The sequence below is a fragment of the Salvelinus fontinalis genome, chromosome 41, assembly GCF_029448725.1.
Source record: "Salvelinus fontinalis isolate EN_2023a chromosome 41, ASM2944872v1, whole genome shotgun sequence".
NCBI lineage: Eukaryota > Metazoa > Chordata > Actinopteri > Salmoniformes > Salmonidae > Salvelinus > Salvelinus fontinalis.
Window position 1 is genome coordinate 5,129,854 of NC_074705.1, and position 18,044 is coordinate 5,147,897.

General features: G+C 42.1%; 2 protein-coding genes across 2 annotated transcripts; both read left to right on the forward strand.

Annotated features, from left to right (window-relative positions):
- The first annotated feature begins 4,442 nt into the window (after window positions 1–4,442).
- On the forward strand, window positions 4,443–7,392 carry LOC129840452 (uncharacterized). The gene is made up of 5 exons (XM_055908354.1): window positions 4,443–4,691; window positions 5,013–5,330; window positions 5,539–5,656; window positions 6,188–6,227; window positions 6,578–7,392. Exons 1-5 carry the CDS (start codon window positions 4,622–4,624, stop codon window positions 6,668–6,670), a joined length of 639 nt encoding a protein of 212 aa, XP_055764329.1. The 5' UTR covers window positions 4,443–4,621; the 3' UTR covers window positions 6,671–7,392.
- A 5,860-nt stretch (window positions 7,393–13,252) lies between these two features.
- LOC129840455 (uncharacterized) lies at window positions 13,253–16,542 on the forward strand. The gene is made up of 4 exons (XM_055908356.1): window positions 13,253–13,511; window positions 13,835–14,152; window positions 14,361–14,478; window positions 16,374–16,542. Exons 1-4 carry the CDS (start codon window positions 13,442–13,444, stop codon window positions 16,498–16,500), a joined length of 633 nt encoding a protein of 210 aa, XP_055764331.1. The 5' UTR covers window positions 13,253–13,441; the 3' UTR covers window positions 16,501–16,542.
- The last annotated feature ends 1,502 nt before the right edge of the window (window positions 16,543–18,044 follow it).

Here is an 18,044-nt window from a genome sequence, read left to right on the forward strand (position 1 = left end):
TATATGATGAACAGAGAGTAGCAGTAGCGTAAATGGAGGGGTTGGCGGGTGGTGTAACACAATGCAGATAGCCCAGTTAGCCAATGTGCGGGAGCACTGGTTGGTCGGGCCAATTGAAGTCGTATGTACATGGATGTATAGTTAAAGTGACTATGCATATAAGATAAACAGAGAGTAGCAGCAGTGTAAAAGAGGGGCACACAATGCAAATAGTCCGGGTCTCCATTTGGTTACCTGTTCAGGAGTCTTATGGCTTGGGGGTAAAAACTGTTGAGAAACCTTCTTGCTTGTTTTTGTCACAAACTGAAATTTGGCGAACTCTTATAATTTTTTTCTGTATTACCTGTGGGATTTATTTAGTGGGCAGATAACATTAGCAATTGTTATATTGTTTGGAATGATTTGACCCTATTCTATCCTGAAGAAGGCACAGTGATGCTTAAAAGTTGGTGTTTCTTTTACCCAATAAATGACTGGGAGGTTATACATATGGAGTGTGCAACCCTTTGTTTTTATACCCTATTTTCTTCTAACAGGAAATCCAGATGGCAGCCATTTTATTAAAATATCAGTCCTGGTTGATTCACAGGCTTCCCAGACTGCCTTCAATCTTTAAAATAGTCCTTAAGGTAGCAAGTATTAGTGTACCAAGTTTTATACTTGTATTATAAAATTGTACAATTATTGAATTTATCCACTGGACTATATTGCGTGGCAGCAGAAAGATGAGCACCAAACCAAACTGTCATCCTCAACAGCCAGACAAATAATGTTACAATAATTAAATGTTTAAAAACAATAGTGTAGTATACAGCTTTCTGAAGAAGCAACATCATGGGTATTTGATTGCGTGCGTGCACGCGCGTTTATCTATCACTTTGTGTAGTCAGTTAGCGATAAGCTACTAATGATACTGCAAGTGTCTTATGAGTAGATAGAAAGGCTTTCCCACTAACATTCTCAATTAAATGTTAACTAGAAAGTATGCCTACCTGGCAGAATGATATCATGATTATTATTTGTTTCAATTGGGAGGGGATTTGTTTTGCAAACTCTGCCATCGCAGTAGCCTACAGAAACATCGCTCGAGCTTAATTTCGTTCGCATTCCGCCACTGTGTCAAAACGCAACCAGGAGAGTCTTCAGCCTTGTCACTGAAAGATAGCCACACGAGACTGTGGCTTGAATAGAGCAGCTCGCCACAAGACAAGATTATACTTCACTACCATGGTTCGTCTGTTATGAGGTTTGAGAAGTGAGAACACACCACACATTAGGGGGGAGGCGCAGGTGACTACTTAACTTTAGAAACTGTACCTTGCGGTTTCTCATGAGAGGAAGAATGCATTATTTTTTAGAAGTGAGACCTTTAGTGTGATGTAGATAGCCTAAATGGGATGCTAATAAAAATGTGTATTGATCAGTAAAATGAACATCAGCACTCAGCAGTGCCACAGTACACATACCTGTGCAAAATCCTCTCACACCCTCTCACAAACTCCCTTAAATTCAAATAATGTATTGCTCTGCTGTATGTGTCAATAGGGCATTTATTAAGGGAATCATTGAAATTAATTATTAATAACAGAAACATAGCACTTGATAGGTTTTCCTGTTATTAACCTGGAGGATGAGTTCTAACCATCACGTACATACACTTGATATAACCCTCCTCGGTCTTGTGGTGGTGTCTATCATCTATCATTGTTGCTGGAGCAGGAAGTGGACCTCTTGACACATAGTTTATTATTAAGTGGTGGTTGTACTGCAGAGTCCCTAGACACAGCCCAAGAGATGTATTGTCATTGTGAAAGTCACACATAGAAGATAGAATACATTTACACAGCACCACTTCCTCCTCTCAGACAGCACAAGATCATGTAACTGTTTCAAACCTGTCAAAGGACCATCACTTTGCCTTTTATTCTGCTGTCGGTCTGAGCAGAAAATATTGGCCTAGCTTTTCGTTCTGCAGCTGGTCATTATGTGCTTTCTGTCTTGCTCTGCTTCTGCTGATATGGGGTGTGTGCACCAATCCTCAAGATAAGAGTCGTTTTCTCAATATACACAAATATACACAACAAAAAAGGGAAGATTACATGTCCTAAGATTTCTTTTAATGTTGGCGGCATTTCTGTTAATATTCAAACCCTTTCTAACAATATAAGGTTAACCCGGGACAATGTGAACCGAGTAAGAACAGTATTATTGTTTATTATACATCTTTCTCTTTGCAGTTTTGATGCACTTGGTCAACTCAAAATACATTTTCACTTCACTATTCATGCTCAAGACAACCAATCGCATGAAACAATACACTCACAATGGTTTCCCTTCCCGTTTACAGAGACACAAGTGAAAACATTAGAAAAAGAAAGAGCAGTGCTTTAATCTGTCCAAACCGAACACTTAACATATTATTTGTAACATGTACGATAAGTGGAGGGGTTGAATATCAAGTGTCATATCTGTTTGAGACAAGTGATATCAACAGCACTTTTAAATTGCTACAGTGTGATAATGAAAGTCACAGTTGACAGAAATGTTATAGTTGCAAAATCCTCTCACAACCTCCCTCAAAACCTCCTCTAAGTCCCTCACAAACTCCAGGGTCCTCATTTAAAACCATTGTGTAATTTTCACACTAAATATATGCGTGTGCCATTTCTGAAAATACTGCGCACCTACAGAAATAGAGATTTATAAATATGGAGCACGCCATGCATAAGCATGTTTCCCATTATAAATCCTGTCCTGAAACTGTACGCTCGTGAAAGAGCATTAAAACTCCACCTGAAAACACCCATCATTCAGCTGTCCTGGTGCACCAAAAAAAAAAAAAAAAAAATGTCAAGAGAAGCCAGTTTGGATTTGGCTTCAGACCAATCACATCACAAGTCAAACGTGTGCCCCAGGCTTGAGAGGATTGAAGTTCAACATGTAGCTAGATGAAGTAGGTTAATGTTAACTAGTTGGCCAGGCGTATTGTTGTCCATGAAAGGAAGTTAGTCTAGCGAGCAAGTATTTTAGCCAGGTAGCCTAGGACAACAAAAACTAAAAGAGTGTACTGTATGACAGAGTGATAGACCGTTTAGGCAACATGAAAGAGGAGGATGGCATCGTTATTTTTCTACAAGTAGGGTGAGTCGACATGTTTTTTATACTTGCACGCACACACAGACACAGAAATCAGTACCATGGACAGCCATGTCATATTTAGTTTACGTTGATTAGTCTAAATATTTTAGTTGTCACTGTATTAGACTAAGCATAGGTGATTATGATGAAATGTTGAAGTTGAAAAGGTGCTGGAATAGTGGAGGCAGCTCCTGTCTTTGTGACTTGCGGCAATTCTCCATTAAATCAACAGTTGTTTAGTAGTCAGAAACATTATGTCACGTTCTGACCTTTATTTCCTTTGTTTTGTCAAAATTTAGTATGGTCAGGGCGTGAGTTGGGGTGGGCAGTCTATGTTTGTATTTCTATGTTTTGCTATTTCTGTGTTTGGCCTGATATGGTTCTCAATCAGAGGCAGCTGTCAATCGTTGTCCCTGATTGGGAACCCTATTTAGGTAGCCTGTTTTGTGTTGGGTTTTGTGGGTGGTTGTCTTCAGTCTTTGTGTGTCTGCACCAGATAGAACTGTTTCGGTTTTCACGTGTGTTGTTTTGTATTTTGGAAGTGTTCAGTTTATTGTCTTTTATTAAACATGATGAACACTAATCACGCTGCGCTTTGGTCCTCTCCTTCTTCCACAGAAGAAAACCGTTACACATTAAACAAAGGTGTGGTTTAATTTATTCTGCCATTGTGTTTTCTTATTGTCTAGGCTTTAGGCCTATATATCACGGTGTCAAGGCATATGAACTAACAGGTTATAGAGCCAACAATGCAATTATCACAACACAGGTTGTAATATGGCTTTTTTTCAGGATTGGCTTCCCCGGTGATTTTACCCACGCACCCCTACTGGTGCACACACGTTCTGTGGTCCATTTTATAAGTACGAAGGGTTTATAAATGAGGCCCCTGGACTTTATTGCCCTGCTGCAGATCTATTAATAAGGCATTGGTATATAAAAAGGAAATAATTGAATGATTATAATAACTAGTTTTATCATAAACATAGCACTGGGTAGGTTCATTTCCTGTTATTAACCTGGAGGACCCGATCTAACACTCTATTCCACATCAAGTAACTCATACAAGCAGTAACATTAGATCTGCCAAGGCAGCAGCTAATGGGGATATATAATAAATACAAATAAAAATAACCATCACTTACATACACTTGATATAGACCCCCCTCAGTCTTGTGGTGGTGTCAGAATATATCATTGTTTCTAGAGCAGGAAGTGGACCTCTTGACATATGTATTTATTGTTATGCAATATGTAGTGGTTGCACTGGATAGCCCCTAGACACAGCCCAAGAGATGTGTTGTCATTGTGAAAGTCACACTTAGAATACATTTACACAGCACCACTTCCTCCTCTCAGACAGCACAAGATCATGTAACTGTTTCATACCTGTCAAAGGACCATCACTTTGGTTTGCCTTTTGTTCTGCTGTCGGTCTGAGCAGAAAATATTGGACTAACGTTTGGTTCTGCAGTTGGTCATTATGTGTGGAAGATGTGCATTCAGGCTTTCTCTGCTTCGGCTGGTGTGGGGTGTGTGCACAGCTTTTGAAGGTAAGATTTGTCCTTTTCTTAAACACACAGCATGCATGTACAGTTTGTACAACACTGAAAAAGGAAAGGGGCCCTGTCCTCATATTTCATTTGCGAAATTTTAACAGCATTAGTATTACCTCATATAAGAATAGGAGTTCCACAATCTGAACTGCATTTATGGAAGCAGAAACTGTGTCAGAATACACACACATATATATATATATATATGCACACACACACCTTTCTCCAATGCAACAAATTGGGCATTGCAATTGTTATGCAAAACAAACATTTAAATGTAACAATACACTCACAAACCATTTTCCTTCATGTTTACAGAGATTCAAGTGAAAACATTGGAAACAGGAGCAGATTTGGGCACTCCAGCCTGTCCAAACCAAACCATTCATGACATGATGTCTGTAATATGTAAGTTAGATAGAGTGATAAGTGGTGGGAATGACTGTCAAGTGTCTCTTCGGTTTGACCAAAATGGTACAAACAGCACTTGTGAACCCAGAGTCACACTGCAGACAGAGAGTGACAGAGTGTTTCTACACATCAGCAACATACAACCATCTGATGAAGGGATCTACACCTGTCAGTGTGCATATAATGGAGGAACAGATTTTTTGCATCTCAATATTTCTGTCAATGGTAAGTGTTTGGTTTGCGTGTCACATTTAGCTTGTACTGTGAATGTTTGGTCTCATTTAGTCATCTCTACCATCTCAGTCCAAGTGAACTGGATTGTAATAAAAATAGTGTTCAAACTGAGCATCTGTCAACAATGTAAATGACCAGAGTGGAGGAAGAGAAACAAGCCATATAGGATCACAATGACTTCTTCTCTTTTCTTTTTCAGGATCCCATGTCTCAAACAACCTTTCTTTCCTACGTCCTTTCATGAAAATAGCAGCCTTTGCAGGATTTGTAGCTGTCGTGGTCCTTGTTGGAATAATCACGAGGAAATGTAATCTCAAGTAAGATATTCTTATTAGCTTGTTAAAATAAAAGTTGATGGGTATTTGACATATTTGGTCCTTGAATGAATCAATTAATTTGTTATAGAGGTACTGTAATAATATACTGTAAGTTCAATCTCAAATAGCAATGTGATCTACAATTCATATAGAGAACTATGGGCCTCAGAAATAAGCGGTAGGCTATACTGTAGGTCTAAGATATGTTTCTGCTCTATTGCCAACTAAATGTCAATGGTGTGACTACAAAGAGCTGGCAAGAGAGTATAAACAGATCTGAGATCATATGAAATACCCTAATGTATGATATAGGCTACTTGACCTACGTTTAAGTCTGACTCGATAAGGTTATTGTAGGTCACTAATAACTGAACTGTTGAGGCTTCTCACTTCCTGCCTTGTCAAAAATTTGTGTCGGAGCAAAGCATGCACGCAGAAACACACGTACAAACATTTTGTTCCAGAAAGCATCAGCTGTGTAAAACCATGTTATGCTACGTTCATTCACTGGTCTTCTCTTCTTTTACACAGCAGGAAAACTCAGCAGAAAGCGGCGTACACCTTTAAAGAGGTGATGCACCGACACTGTCTTTTCTGTCAGGGATGTTGCTTGATATTACCTGGAGTCATAAGACTGTCAGGGCTGTTATACTTGATGTTACCTGGAATTGAATGACTGTTCTTGCTTGCTCTGTTACCTGTAGTCGTAAGACTGTCAGGGCTGTTCTTGCTTGCTCTGTTACCTGTAGTCGTAAGACTGTCAGGACTGTTATTGCTTGCTGTTACCTGTAGTCTCAAGGCATCTACAGACTATGCTCTTTCACATTTTCAATTGAATTTGCCAACATTTACAAATATTTCCAAAGCCCCATATGAGATTTAACAGTGTAATATGGTGACATATTGTTAATGTATTTGTAGGAGGAGCAACAGGACTTGGAGCCCTACAGCACGTTCACAAGGAGAGACAATGGGCTTTACTCAACCCTCCAGCTCACACATTCTAACCCCTGAACTCTGGCACCAATGACAACAGGGCATTAGACACCTTTTTCTATCACTGTGGGTTAAATAGTATTTCACCAGCCCTGTATTTACAACTGTACAGTATATCAATTTACTGTATGTCTTGATTACTGTAATGCCCCTATTTTTACAGCTGATACTGACTTTATATAGTTCCATTGATTGGTTAATGACACCTGGCTGAATAGGTCCTGTACTGTAGATCGTCTTCTGTTGCTGTAAATATCAGCACTTACTGTATGAATCCTGCACATTATGTTACGTAGAATCAAGTAGAAACAATGTTTGTCACGTTCCTGACCTGTTTCTGTTAGTTTTGTATGTGTTAGTTGGTCAGGACGTGAGTTTGGGTGGGCAGTCTATGTTTTCTGTTTCTATGTTTGTTTAAGGGTTGCCTGGTATGGCTCTCAATTAGAGGCAGGTGTTTGGCGTTTCCTCTAATTGAGAGTCATATTATTAAGGTAGGTGTTTTCACACTGTTTGTTGTGGGTGGTTGTCTCCTGTGTCTGTGTATGTCGTTGCGCCACAAGGGACTGTTTTCGGTTTGTTTATATGTTCGGTTTTTGTGTAGTCTGTTTTTTCCCTGTTCGTGCGTTCTTCGTGTTTCATGTGAGTTCGTCGTTCAGGTCTGTCTACATCGTTTATTTGTTTTGTAATTATCCAAGTGTATTTCGTTTCGTCTTGTAAAATAAATTCATTATGTCTACATACCTTGCTGCGCATTGGTCTTCCGATCCCTCTCTCCTCGTCGGAGGAGGAAGAGCTAGAGCACCGTTACAATGTTCCTGTGGACAGATGTGATCATGTGCATTTCCACCAGGTGTTAGTGTTTTTTATTTGTAAAAGATACTCCCTGCAGCAGTAGAGATTTAGGCATCATCAGAACATGCATTTTCCTTGCTTTCAATGTTCCATCTCCATGTATCATGTAGGCCTCATTAATTACATGTGAAGAGATGTAACGACAACTAAACCATTAATTAAAACTTCATTTCCAAACAGATCCATGACCTCTATAGTAATATGTATAATGTATTGGCTGTATGTATCTAACCCAGCATGTACACTCTAGAGGAAAACTCACTTATCCACATCAGGCTTATATGATATAAGAACCCTTCAGCCTTGTGGTGGTGCAGAATCTATCATTGTTTGTGTCTAAAGAAGGAAGTGGACCTGTTGAGGCGGCTGTTGTTAATATGTTGGCCTCTTTGTGTTCTGCAAAGACCAAGATGCACTAGCAGAGGTGCAAGTGTTTCTGTGAAACAGTAAGACAGAAGCTAGAAAACACTTCATCCTCTCAGCTCTCAAGATTCATTATAACTAGGCAACCCAAGTTTGACTTTGTTTCTCTATTGAACAACTAACGTTGGATAGACGTTGAGTTCTGTACTCAGTCTGAGCAGACAACATTGTGTAAGTAATGTTTGGTTCTGCAATTGGCCAGTATGTTTGTATTCAGGCTACTTCTGCTTCTGGTGCTGTGGGGTGCAGTTAGTCAATAAGAAATTAACTTTTGCTCAATGTCAATCCCATGAAACAGTACACTCACATCCGTTTCCCTTCATGTTGGCAGTGACTGAAATAAAGACATCTGTCTGCCCAATAATTTTTTGTAATATGTAAGATTGAGTGATAAGTGGGGGGAATGACTGTCAAGCTAACAATTGGCTCATTCATCCCCCTCTCCCCTGTAACTATTCCCCAGGTGTCAACGGTGGGTGTAGCTGGTGCATGGAAGTCAGGCGCAGGAGAGCTGAGATGAGTGGACAAAGCACTTTACTTGGCAATCATTAGAACAGAACACAACCGCGTCACAAAAACAAATGCCCAAAGACCAAGTGAGGCAGCACAAAGAACAAAAACCAAGTACCGGCTACCACAAAGCACGGGTACAAAACAAACCCCGGCGCAACCAGCCGGAAGCGTGCCAACCTTGACAATAAACAATACCCCACACAGACATGGAGGGAACATAGGGCTAAATACACATAGTAATTATGAGTAGATGTAAACCAGGTGTGTAGGAAAACAAGACAAAATGAAAAATGGAGCAGCGATGGCTAGAAGACCGGTGACAACGACCGCCGCCCGAACAAGGAGAGGGACCAACTTCGGCTGAAGTCGTGACACTCCAGCAGCGGGCCAACACCAGCCTCGGGGATGACCCAGAGGGCGAGGCGCAGAGTGAGCCGGATGGAGACGGTGGAACTCCCGCAGCATTGAAGGGTCCAATACGTCCTCCACCGGGACCCAGCATCTCTCCTCCGGACCGTACTCTTCCCAGTCCACGAGGTACTGAAGGCCCCTCGCCCGATGCCTCGAATCCAGTATGGCGCAATGGAGTATGCCGGGACCCCCTCGATGTCCAGACTCCTGGAGTGGGCCAGCCCCCAACGGACTGAGGAGAGACACATGGAACGAGGGGTTAATACGGTAATCGGGGGGAAGCTGTATCCTGTAACTTACCTCGTTCAGTCTCCTCAGGACTTTAAAATGGCCCCACAAACTGCGGTCCCAGCTTCTTGCAGGGCAGGCGGAGGGGCAGGTTTCGGGTCGAGAGCCAGACCCGGTCCCCCGGTGTGAACACCGGGGCCTCACTGCGGTGACAGTCTGCACTGGCTTTCTGGCGCACCACGGCCCGCTGGCGGTGAACATGAGCGGCGTCCCATGTCTCCTCCGCGCCTGAACTAGTCGTCCACCGCAGGAGCCTCAGTCTGACGCCAAGGCGCCAGAACCGGCTGATTCCCCCTTCCAGTGCGTACTGGGGTGAGGTTAGTGGAGGAGTGGCGAAGCGAGTTCTGAGCCATCTCGGCATAGGGCACGAACGCCGCCCACTCCCCCGGCCCGTCCTGGCAATAAGATCGCAGAAACCTAGCCACATCCTGGTTCACTCTCTCCACCTGCCCATTACTCTCGGGGTGAAATCCCGAGGTAAGGCTGATCGAGACCCCCAGATGTTCCATGAATGCCCTCCAGACCATCGAAGTGAACTGGGAACCCCGATCAGACACTATATCCTCAGGCACCCCGTAGTGCTGGAAGATGTGCGTAAACAAGGCCTCCGCGGTCTGTAGGGCCGCAGGGAGACCGGGCAGAGGAAGGAGACGGCAGGACTTAGAGAAACGATCCACAACAACCAGGATCGTGGTGTTTCCCTGTGATGGGGGAGATCGGTAAGGAAATCGATCAACAGGTGCGACCATGGACGTTGTGGAACGGGTAAGGGGTGTAGCTTACCTCTGGGCAGGTGCCTAGGAGCCTTACACTGAGCGCACACCGAGCAGGAGGAAACAAACCCTCACGTCCTTAGCCAAAGTGGACCACCAGTACTTCCCACTCAGACAGCGCACCGTCCGACCGATGCCTGGATGACCAGAGGAGGGTGACATGTGTGCCCAATAGATCAGCCGGTCACGGACAGCAGACGGAACGTACAGATGCACAGCGGGACACTAGAGGGGAGCGGGTTCTGCACATAATGCCTGCACAATGTCCGCGTCCACCTCCCACACTACCGGCGCCTCCAGGCGGGAAGTATGGGGGTGGGATCCATGGGCCGCTCCTCTGTGTCATACAGCCGGGACAGTGCGTCTGCCTTCTGGGAACCTGTTCTGGAAGAAAGGGTGAAAACAAAACGGGTGAAAAACTTGCCCCACCTGCCTGGCTGGCGAGGGTTCCGTCTCCTCGCGGCCCGGATGTACTCCAGATTGCAGTGGTCAGTCCAGATGAGAAAAGGGTGTTTAGCCCCCTCAAGCCAATGTTTCTACGCCTTCACGACAGCCAACAGCTCCCGGTCCCCCATGTCATAGTTTCGCTCCGCTGGGCTGAGTTTCCTCGAGAAGAAGGCACAGGGGCGGAAGTTCTGTGGCGTACCCGAGCGCTGAGAGAGCACAGCTCCTATCCCAGCCTCGAACGCATCCAAATCCACTACAAACGCCAAAGAGGGATCCGGATGGGCCAGCACGGGCCAGCACTTTTCAACGGTGGGTGTAGCTGGTGCATGGAAGTCAGGCGCAGGAGAGCAGAGATGAGTGGACAAAGCACTTTACTTGGCAATCATGAGAACAGAACGCAACCACGTCACAAAACAAATGCCCAAAGAACAAGTGAGGCAGCACAAAGTGCCGGCTGCCACAAAGCACGGGTACAAAACAAAACCCGGCGCAATCAGCCAGAAGCGTGCCAACCTTGACAATAAACAATACCCCACACAGACATGGAGAGAACAGAGGGCTAAATACACATAGTAATTATGAGATGTTAACCAGGTGTGTAGGAAAAGACAAAACAAATGGAAAATGAAAGGTGGAGCGGCTATGGCTAGAAGACCGGTGACGCCGAACAAGGAGAGGGACCAACTTCGGCGGAAGTCGTGACACCAGGTCATTGCTGTGAATGAGAACGTGTTCTCAGTCAACTTACCTTGGAAAATAACAGGGGGGGGGGGGGGGGGGGGGAGTGTTATTTCAGACTGACCATACTGGTACAGACTTCACTTGTGACCCCAGAGTAACACTACATAGAGAGTGGCAGAGTGTTTCTATACAACCATCAATATTTCTGTCAAAGTATTCCTACACGGTGTTTGGTCTGATGGTGTATATTACCTCTGCTTACTTCACTGAAATTCAGTGACCTTTAAACTGCTACAGTGTGATAACGAAAGTCACAGTTGACAGAAATGTTGTAGGTGCTAAATCCTCTCTCAACCTCATTTATAACCATTGCGTAAATTTCACACTAAATATGTGTGCCATTTCTGCAAAGACTGCACACCTGCATGTTTCCCATTATAAATCAGACCTGTCCTGAAACTGTACGTGCTTGAAAGAGCATTAAAACTCCACCTGAAAAAGCTCATCATTCAGCTGTGAATGGTCCTGGTGCACCAAAAAAAAAAGTGTCAATGGAAGCCAGTTTGGATTTGGCTTCAGACCAATCACATCACAAGCCAAATATCTTTATTGACAGAAAAAAACGTGAGTAGTTACATCTCATTGTGTTGTTGTACTCCGGTGGCTAACTAGCTAGCTAAAAATCTGCCCTTTCCCAAATTAGCCATGGAAGGAGATTTAATCTTGTGATTTTACTTAATTCTCCATACTGGCCACTGATCATAACAGCGATTCTGATCCAACCATAAATTAATATATTGTACCCCTGGCTTGAGAGGATGGAAGTTCAACATGTAGCTAGATGTAGAAGGTTAATGTTAACTAACTGGCCTGGCGTATTGTTGTCCATGAAAGGAAGTTAGTCTAGTGAGCAATTATTTTAGCCAGGTAGTCCAGGACAACAAAAACTAAAAGTGTGTACTGTATGACAGAGTCATAGACCGTTTAGGCAACATGAAAGAGAGGAGGATGAAATTGGTATTTCTCCACAAATAGGGTGAGTCAACATGTTTTTCTACTTGCACATACACACACAGAAATCAGTACCATGGACAACCACAACATATTTAGCTTATGTTGATCGGACTAAATAGTCTTGGGTATCTTTTAGTTGTCACTTTATTAGACTAAGCATATGTGATTATATGTTGAAATGGTGCTGGAATAGTGGAGGCAGCTCCTGTTTTCTTTGTGACTTGAGGTTACTCTCCATGGTTCTAAATCAATAGTTGTTTAGTAGTCTGAAAATGTTGGAAACATTACTTTGCTTGTCCATGCTGTCGGTTATATAACTGTTTGTTATATTCAATATGTTTTGTAGACTTCACCGGACAGATGTTGCTCTCTAGTTGAGTAATTAAACAAAGGTGTGGTTGAAATCATTCTGCCACTGTCTTCTTATTGTCTCGGCCTTTAAGGCCTATATATCACAGTGTCAAGGCATATGAACTAACAGGTTATAGCGCAAACAATTCAATTATCACAGCACATAGGTGATTTTACCCACGCACCCCTACTGGAGCACAGTCTATTTTATAAATGACGCCCCTGGACGTTATTGCCCTGCTGCAGATGTATTAAAAAGGCATTGGTATATAAAGGTAATAATTTAATGATTATAATAATGTTATATCCTAAACATACCACTTGGTAGGTTCATTTCCTGTTATTAACCTGGAGGACCAGATCTAACACTCTATTCCACATCAAGTAACTCATGCAAGCAGTAACATTAGATTTAAAAAACAGATTAAAAAAACACCTAATCGAACAGCAGGGACTGTGAAGCAACACACACACGATAGCATGCGCACTATAGACACACGTACACATGGACTTTGTACTGTATGTATGTGGTAGTGGTGGAGTAGGGGCCTGAGGACACACAGTCTGTGAATGTATTGTAATGTTTTTAAAATTGTATAAACTGCCTTAATTTTGCTGGACCCCAGGAAGTGTAGCTGCTGCCAAGGGGATCCATAATAAATACAAATACAAATAACCATCACTTACATACACTTGATATAGACCCCCCTCAGTCTTGTGGTGATGTCTATCATCTATCATTGTTGCTGGAGCAGGAAGTGGACCTCTTGACACATAGTTTATTATTATATGTGGTGGTTGTACTACATAGCCCCTAGACACAGCCCAAGAGATGTGTTGTCATTGTGAAAGCCACACATAGAAGATAGAATACATTTACACAGCACCACTTCCTCCTCTCTGACAGCACCAGATCATGTAACTGGGTCAAACCTGTCAAAGGACCATCACTTTGGTTTGCTTAAGTTTAACTTTGTTCTGCTGTCAGTCTAAGCAGAAAATATTGGACTAACGTTTGGTTCTGCAGTTGGTCATTATGTGTGGAATACGAGCATTCAGGCTTTCTCTGCTTCTGCTGGTGTGGGGTGTGTGCACAGCCTTTCAAGGTAAGATGTCCTTTTATCGAATACACAGCATGCATGTACAGTTTGTACAACACTGAAAAAGGAAAGAGGTCCTGTCTTCACATTTTATTTGTGAAATGTTAATGGCATTAGCATTACCTCGTATAACAACAGGAGTTCCACTCAGCACAATCTGAACTGCATTCAGATAAGAAGCAACATTTGTGTCCGAATATTCTCTTTTTTGTTATACACCTTTCTCTTATGCAACAAACGGTGCATTGCAATTGTCATGACAGTCAATGCAAAACAAACATTTTAAATGTAACAATACACTCACAAACCATTTCCCTTCATGTTTACAGAGATTCAAGTGAAAACATTGGAAAGAGGAGCAGATTTGGGCACTCTAGCCTGTCCAAACCAAACCATTCATGACATGATGTCTGTAATATGTAAGTTAGATAGAGTGATAAGTGGTGGGAATGAGTGTCAAGTGTCTCTTCGGTTTGACCAAAATGGTACAAACAGCATTTGTGACCCCAGAGTCACACTGCAGACAGAGAGGGACAGAGTGTTTCTACACATCAGCAACATACAACCATCTGATGAAGGGATCTACACCTGTGAGTGTGTACATAATGGAGGAACAGATTCTTTGCATCTCAATATTTCTGTCAATGGTAAGTGTTTGGTTTGCGTGTCACATTTAGCTTGTACTGTGAATGTTTGGTCTCATTTAGTCATCTCTACCATCTCAGTCCAAGTGAACTGGATTGTAATAAAAATAGTCTTCAAACTGAGCATCTGTCAACAATGTAAATGACCAGAGTGCAGGAAGAGAAACAAGCCATATAGGATCATAATGACTTCTTCTCTTTTCTTTTTAAGGATCCCATGTCACAAACAACCTTTCTTTCATACGTCCTTTCATGACAATAGCAGCCTTTGCAGGATTTGTAGCTGTCGTGGTCCTCGTTGGAATAATCACGAGGAAATGTCATCTCAGGTAAGATATTCTTATTAGCTTGTTAAAATAAAAGTTGATGGGTATTTTACATATTTGGTAATTTAAACCTGTTAGGCTGGCTGGCCCGACACCGGTACACTTATGACAACATCCAGCTCAAGTGCAGGGCGCGAAATTCAAAAGATATTTTTTTAAAATATTTAACTTTCACACATTAACAAGTCCAATACAGCATATGAAAGGTACACATCTTGTGAATCAAGCCAACATGTCCGATTTTTAAAATGTTTTACAGGGAAGACAAAATATGTAAATCTATTAGCTAACCACGTTAGCAAAAGACACCACTTTTCTAACTCCATCAGTTTCTTACTCCATCACTAGCTATCACAAATTCGACCAAATAAAGAAATAAATAGCCACTAACCAAGAAAAAACTTCATCAGATGACAGTCTGATAACATATTTATTGTATAGCATATGTTTTGTTCGAAAAATTTGCATATTTCAGGTATAAGTCATAGTTTACATTTCAGCTACAATCAGAAATTGCACCGAAAGCAGCCATAATATTTACAGACACCAACGTCAAATACCTAATTACTCATCATAAAACATTTCTGAAAAATACATAGTGTGCAGCAATTGAAAGACAGGCATCTTGTGATTCCAGACAATATTTCCGATTTATTAAATGTTTTACAGCGAAAACAAAATGTAGCGCTATATTAGCGTAGCCACAATAGCCAGAAACACTTGGGCGCCCACGACCAGTTCACATGCACGACAGATATATGAAATAACATCATAAATTGGGTCTTACTTTTGCTGATCTTTCATCAGAATGTTGAACAAGGGGTCCTTTGTCCAGATGAGTCGTTGTTTGGATTCAGAATGGCAACTTTGCCTCTTCATTTAGCATGGGCACTAGCCGAGTGGCACGGATCTCTCCAACGTAAACACAGTCAGAGAACGGAACACGGCAAAACTCCCGAAAAAATTTCAATAATCTGATTAAACTATATTGAAAAAACATACATTACGATGATATGGTCACATGTATCAAATAAAATCCGAGCCGGAGATAGTTGTCGTCCATTACGGCAGCAAAACAGAAGGCAATCCCACTTCCAAGTCGCGCGCTTCAGAGTACCGGAAGTGGACGGTCACGTCAAAGAAATAGCTTTTATTCCACCTCAGACCAAGATAAACACAAAATTTCTTCTTTCACATCCTCTTCACACCCAGAGGAAGGCGTATGGAGTGTACGTAGACTCCTACGTGTCATGACCATGTATAGGCAGGAAGTTGAGCATATATTTCTGACATTCCACTTCCTGGTCAGGGAAAGTGCTGCCAAATGAGTTCTGTTTCACTCAGAGAAATAATTCAAACGGTTTTAGAAACTAGAGAGTGTTTTCTATCCAATATTAATAATAATATCCATATTGTACGAGCAAGAATTGAGTACGAGGCCGTTTGAAATGGGCACGATTTCACTGGCTACTCAATACTTTCCCTTGCAGCCATAAGAAGTTGAATCAATTACTTTGTTATGGTACTGTAATAATACACTGTAAGTGCAGTATTGGTTTGTGCTCTCTTGCCAACTAAATGTCAATGTTGTGACTATGAGTGAGACAAAGATCTGGCAAGAGAGCATGAACAGATCTATCTGAGGTCATGTGAAATAACCTGATGTATGACATCGACTACTTGACCTACGCTCAACTCTGACTCGATAAGGTTATTGTAGGACACTAATAACTGAACTGTTGAGGCTTCTCACTTCCTGCCTTGTCAAATATGAGTGTTAGAAAAAAACATGCATGCAGCCAAGCACAAACACACAAACATTTTGCTCCAGAAAGCATCAGCTGTTTAAAACCATGTTATGTTACGTTCATTCACTGGTCTTCTCTTCTTTTACACAGCGGGAAAACACAGCAGAAAGCGGTGTACACCTTTAAAGAGGTGATGCAACAACACTGTCTTGTCTGTCAGGGCTGTTATTGCTTGATGCTACCTGTAGTCAATACTGTCAGGGCTGTTATTGCTTGATGTTACCTGTAGTCAATACTGTCAGGGCTGTTATTGCTTGCTCTGTTACCTGTAGTCCCAATACTGTCAGAGCTGTTATTGCTTGCTCTGTTACCTGTAGTCATAATACTGTCAGGGCTGTTATTGCTTGCTCTATTACCTGTAGTCAATACTGTCAGGGCTGTTATTGCTTGCTCTGTTACCTGTAGTCATAATACTGTCAGGGCTGTTATTGCTTGCTCTGTTACCTGTAGTCATAATACTGTCAGGGCTGTTATTGCTTGCTCTGTTACCTGTAGTCATAATACTGTCATGGCTGTTATTGCTTGCTCTGTTACCTGTAGTCATAATACTGTCAGGGCTGTTATTGCTTGCTCTGTTACCTGGACTCGTAAGGAATCTGCAGACTATGCTCTTTCACATTTTCAATTGAATTTGCCAACATATTTCCACAGCTCCATATGACATTTAACAGTGTAATATGGTGACATATTGTTAATGTATTTGTAGGAGGAGCAACAGGACATTGAGCTCTACTGCACGCTCACAAGGAGAGACAGTGGGCTTTACTCAACCCTCCAGCTGACACATTCTAACCCCTGACCTCTGGCACCGTTGACCAATGACAACAGGGAGTTAGACAACTTTTTCTATCACTAGGGGTTAAATAGTATTTCACCAGCCCTGGATATACAACTGTAGAGTATATCAATTTACTGTATATCTTGATTACTGTAATGCCCCTATTTTTTTACAGCTGATACACCTCAACTTTACATAGTTCCATTGATTGGTTACTGACACCTGGCTGAATAGGTCCTTTACTGTAGATCGTCTTCTGTTGCTGTAAATATCAGCACTTACTGTATGAATCCTGCACAGTATGTTACCTCGAACCAAGTAGAACCAATGTTGCTGTGGAAAGATGATATCAGTTACGTGGAACCAATGTCCCTGTGGACTGATGATGTGAATCCTGCACATTATGTTACGTAGAACCAATGTTCCTGTGGACAGATGTGATCATGTGCATTTCCACCAGGTGTCACTGTATTGCATTTGTAAAATATATTCCCTGCAGCAGTAGAGATGTACAGTCATCATCACAACAATCTTCATGCTTCTTGGGGGAAGGGGGGGCTTGCCTGTTTTGCATGTTATTTTGGCATTAATACGTGTCACATTTCAGTTTGCGAACAATGTAAAAAAAAAGATAGGATTGAGTTAATAAAGCCGCATACAAAATGGTTTCTTTTTTGTTTTCTTGGGTAAGGCAGCTCCAATATGCAGGTGTTTCAGCCTAGTTCAGTGCTTTCTGTGGTGGTGAGGCAGGCCAGCAGAAAATAGGAGCACGGCCCAGCATTGCACCGTGTTTGGCTAGGTGTTCTGTCACTCATGGGGACACTACGTCACCCGCCTTTATTAAAGGGTAGACATCAAGAATGTGAGCCCTTTGGGTCCTGCCATAGACTTAAATTAGAAGTGCCCTTCCATGAAGGCTCAAGGTCATTGGCCACAGATATCCTTGTCATATGAAGAGAAATAATGAAGAGAAATTATAGATA

Excerpts from the sequence above, each read along its gene's own strand:
- LOC129840455 (XM_055908356.1), top strand. The coding sequence starts at position 13,442 with ATGTGTGGAATACGAGCATTCAGGCTTTCTCTGCTTCTGCTGGTGTGG. Across the intron at positions 13,512-13,834 it reads TGTGTGCACAGCCTTTCAAG|AGATTCAAGTGAAAACATTG; the intron begins GTAAGATGTCCT and ends TCATGTTTACAG. Across the intron at positions 14,479-16,373 it reads ACGAGGAAATGTCATCTCAG|CGGGAAAACACAGCAGAAAG; the intron begins GTAAGATATTCT and ends TCTTTTACACAG.
- LOC129840452 (XM_055908354.1), top strand. The coding sequence starts at position 4,622 with ATGTGTGGAAGATGTGCATTCAGGCTTTCTCTGCTTCGGCTGGTGTGG. Across the intron at positions 4,692-5,012 it reads TGTGTGCACAGCTTTTGAAG|AGATTCAAGTGAAAACATTG; the intron begins GTAAGATTTGTC and ends TCATGTTTACAG. Across the intron at positions 6,228-6,577 it reads CGGCGTACACCTTTAAAGAG|GAGGAGCAACAGGACTTGGA; the intron begins GTGATGCACCGA and ends ATGTATTTGTAG.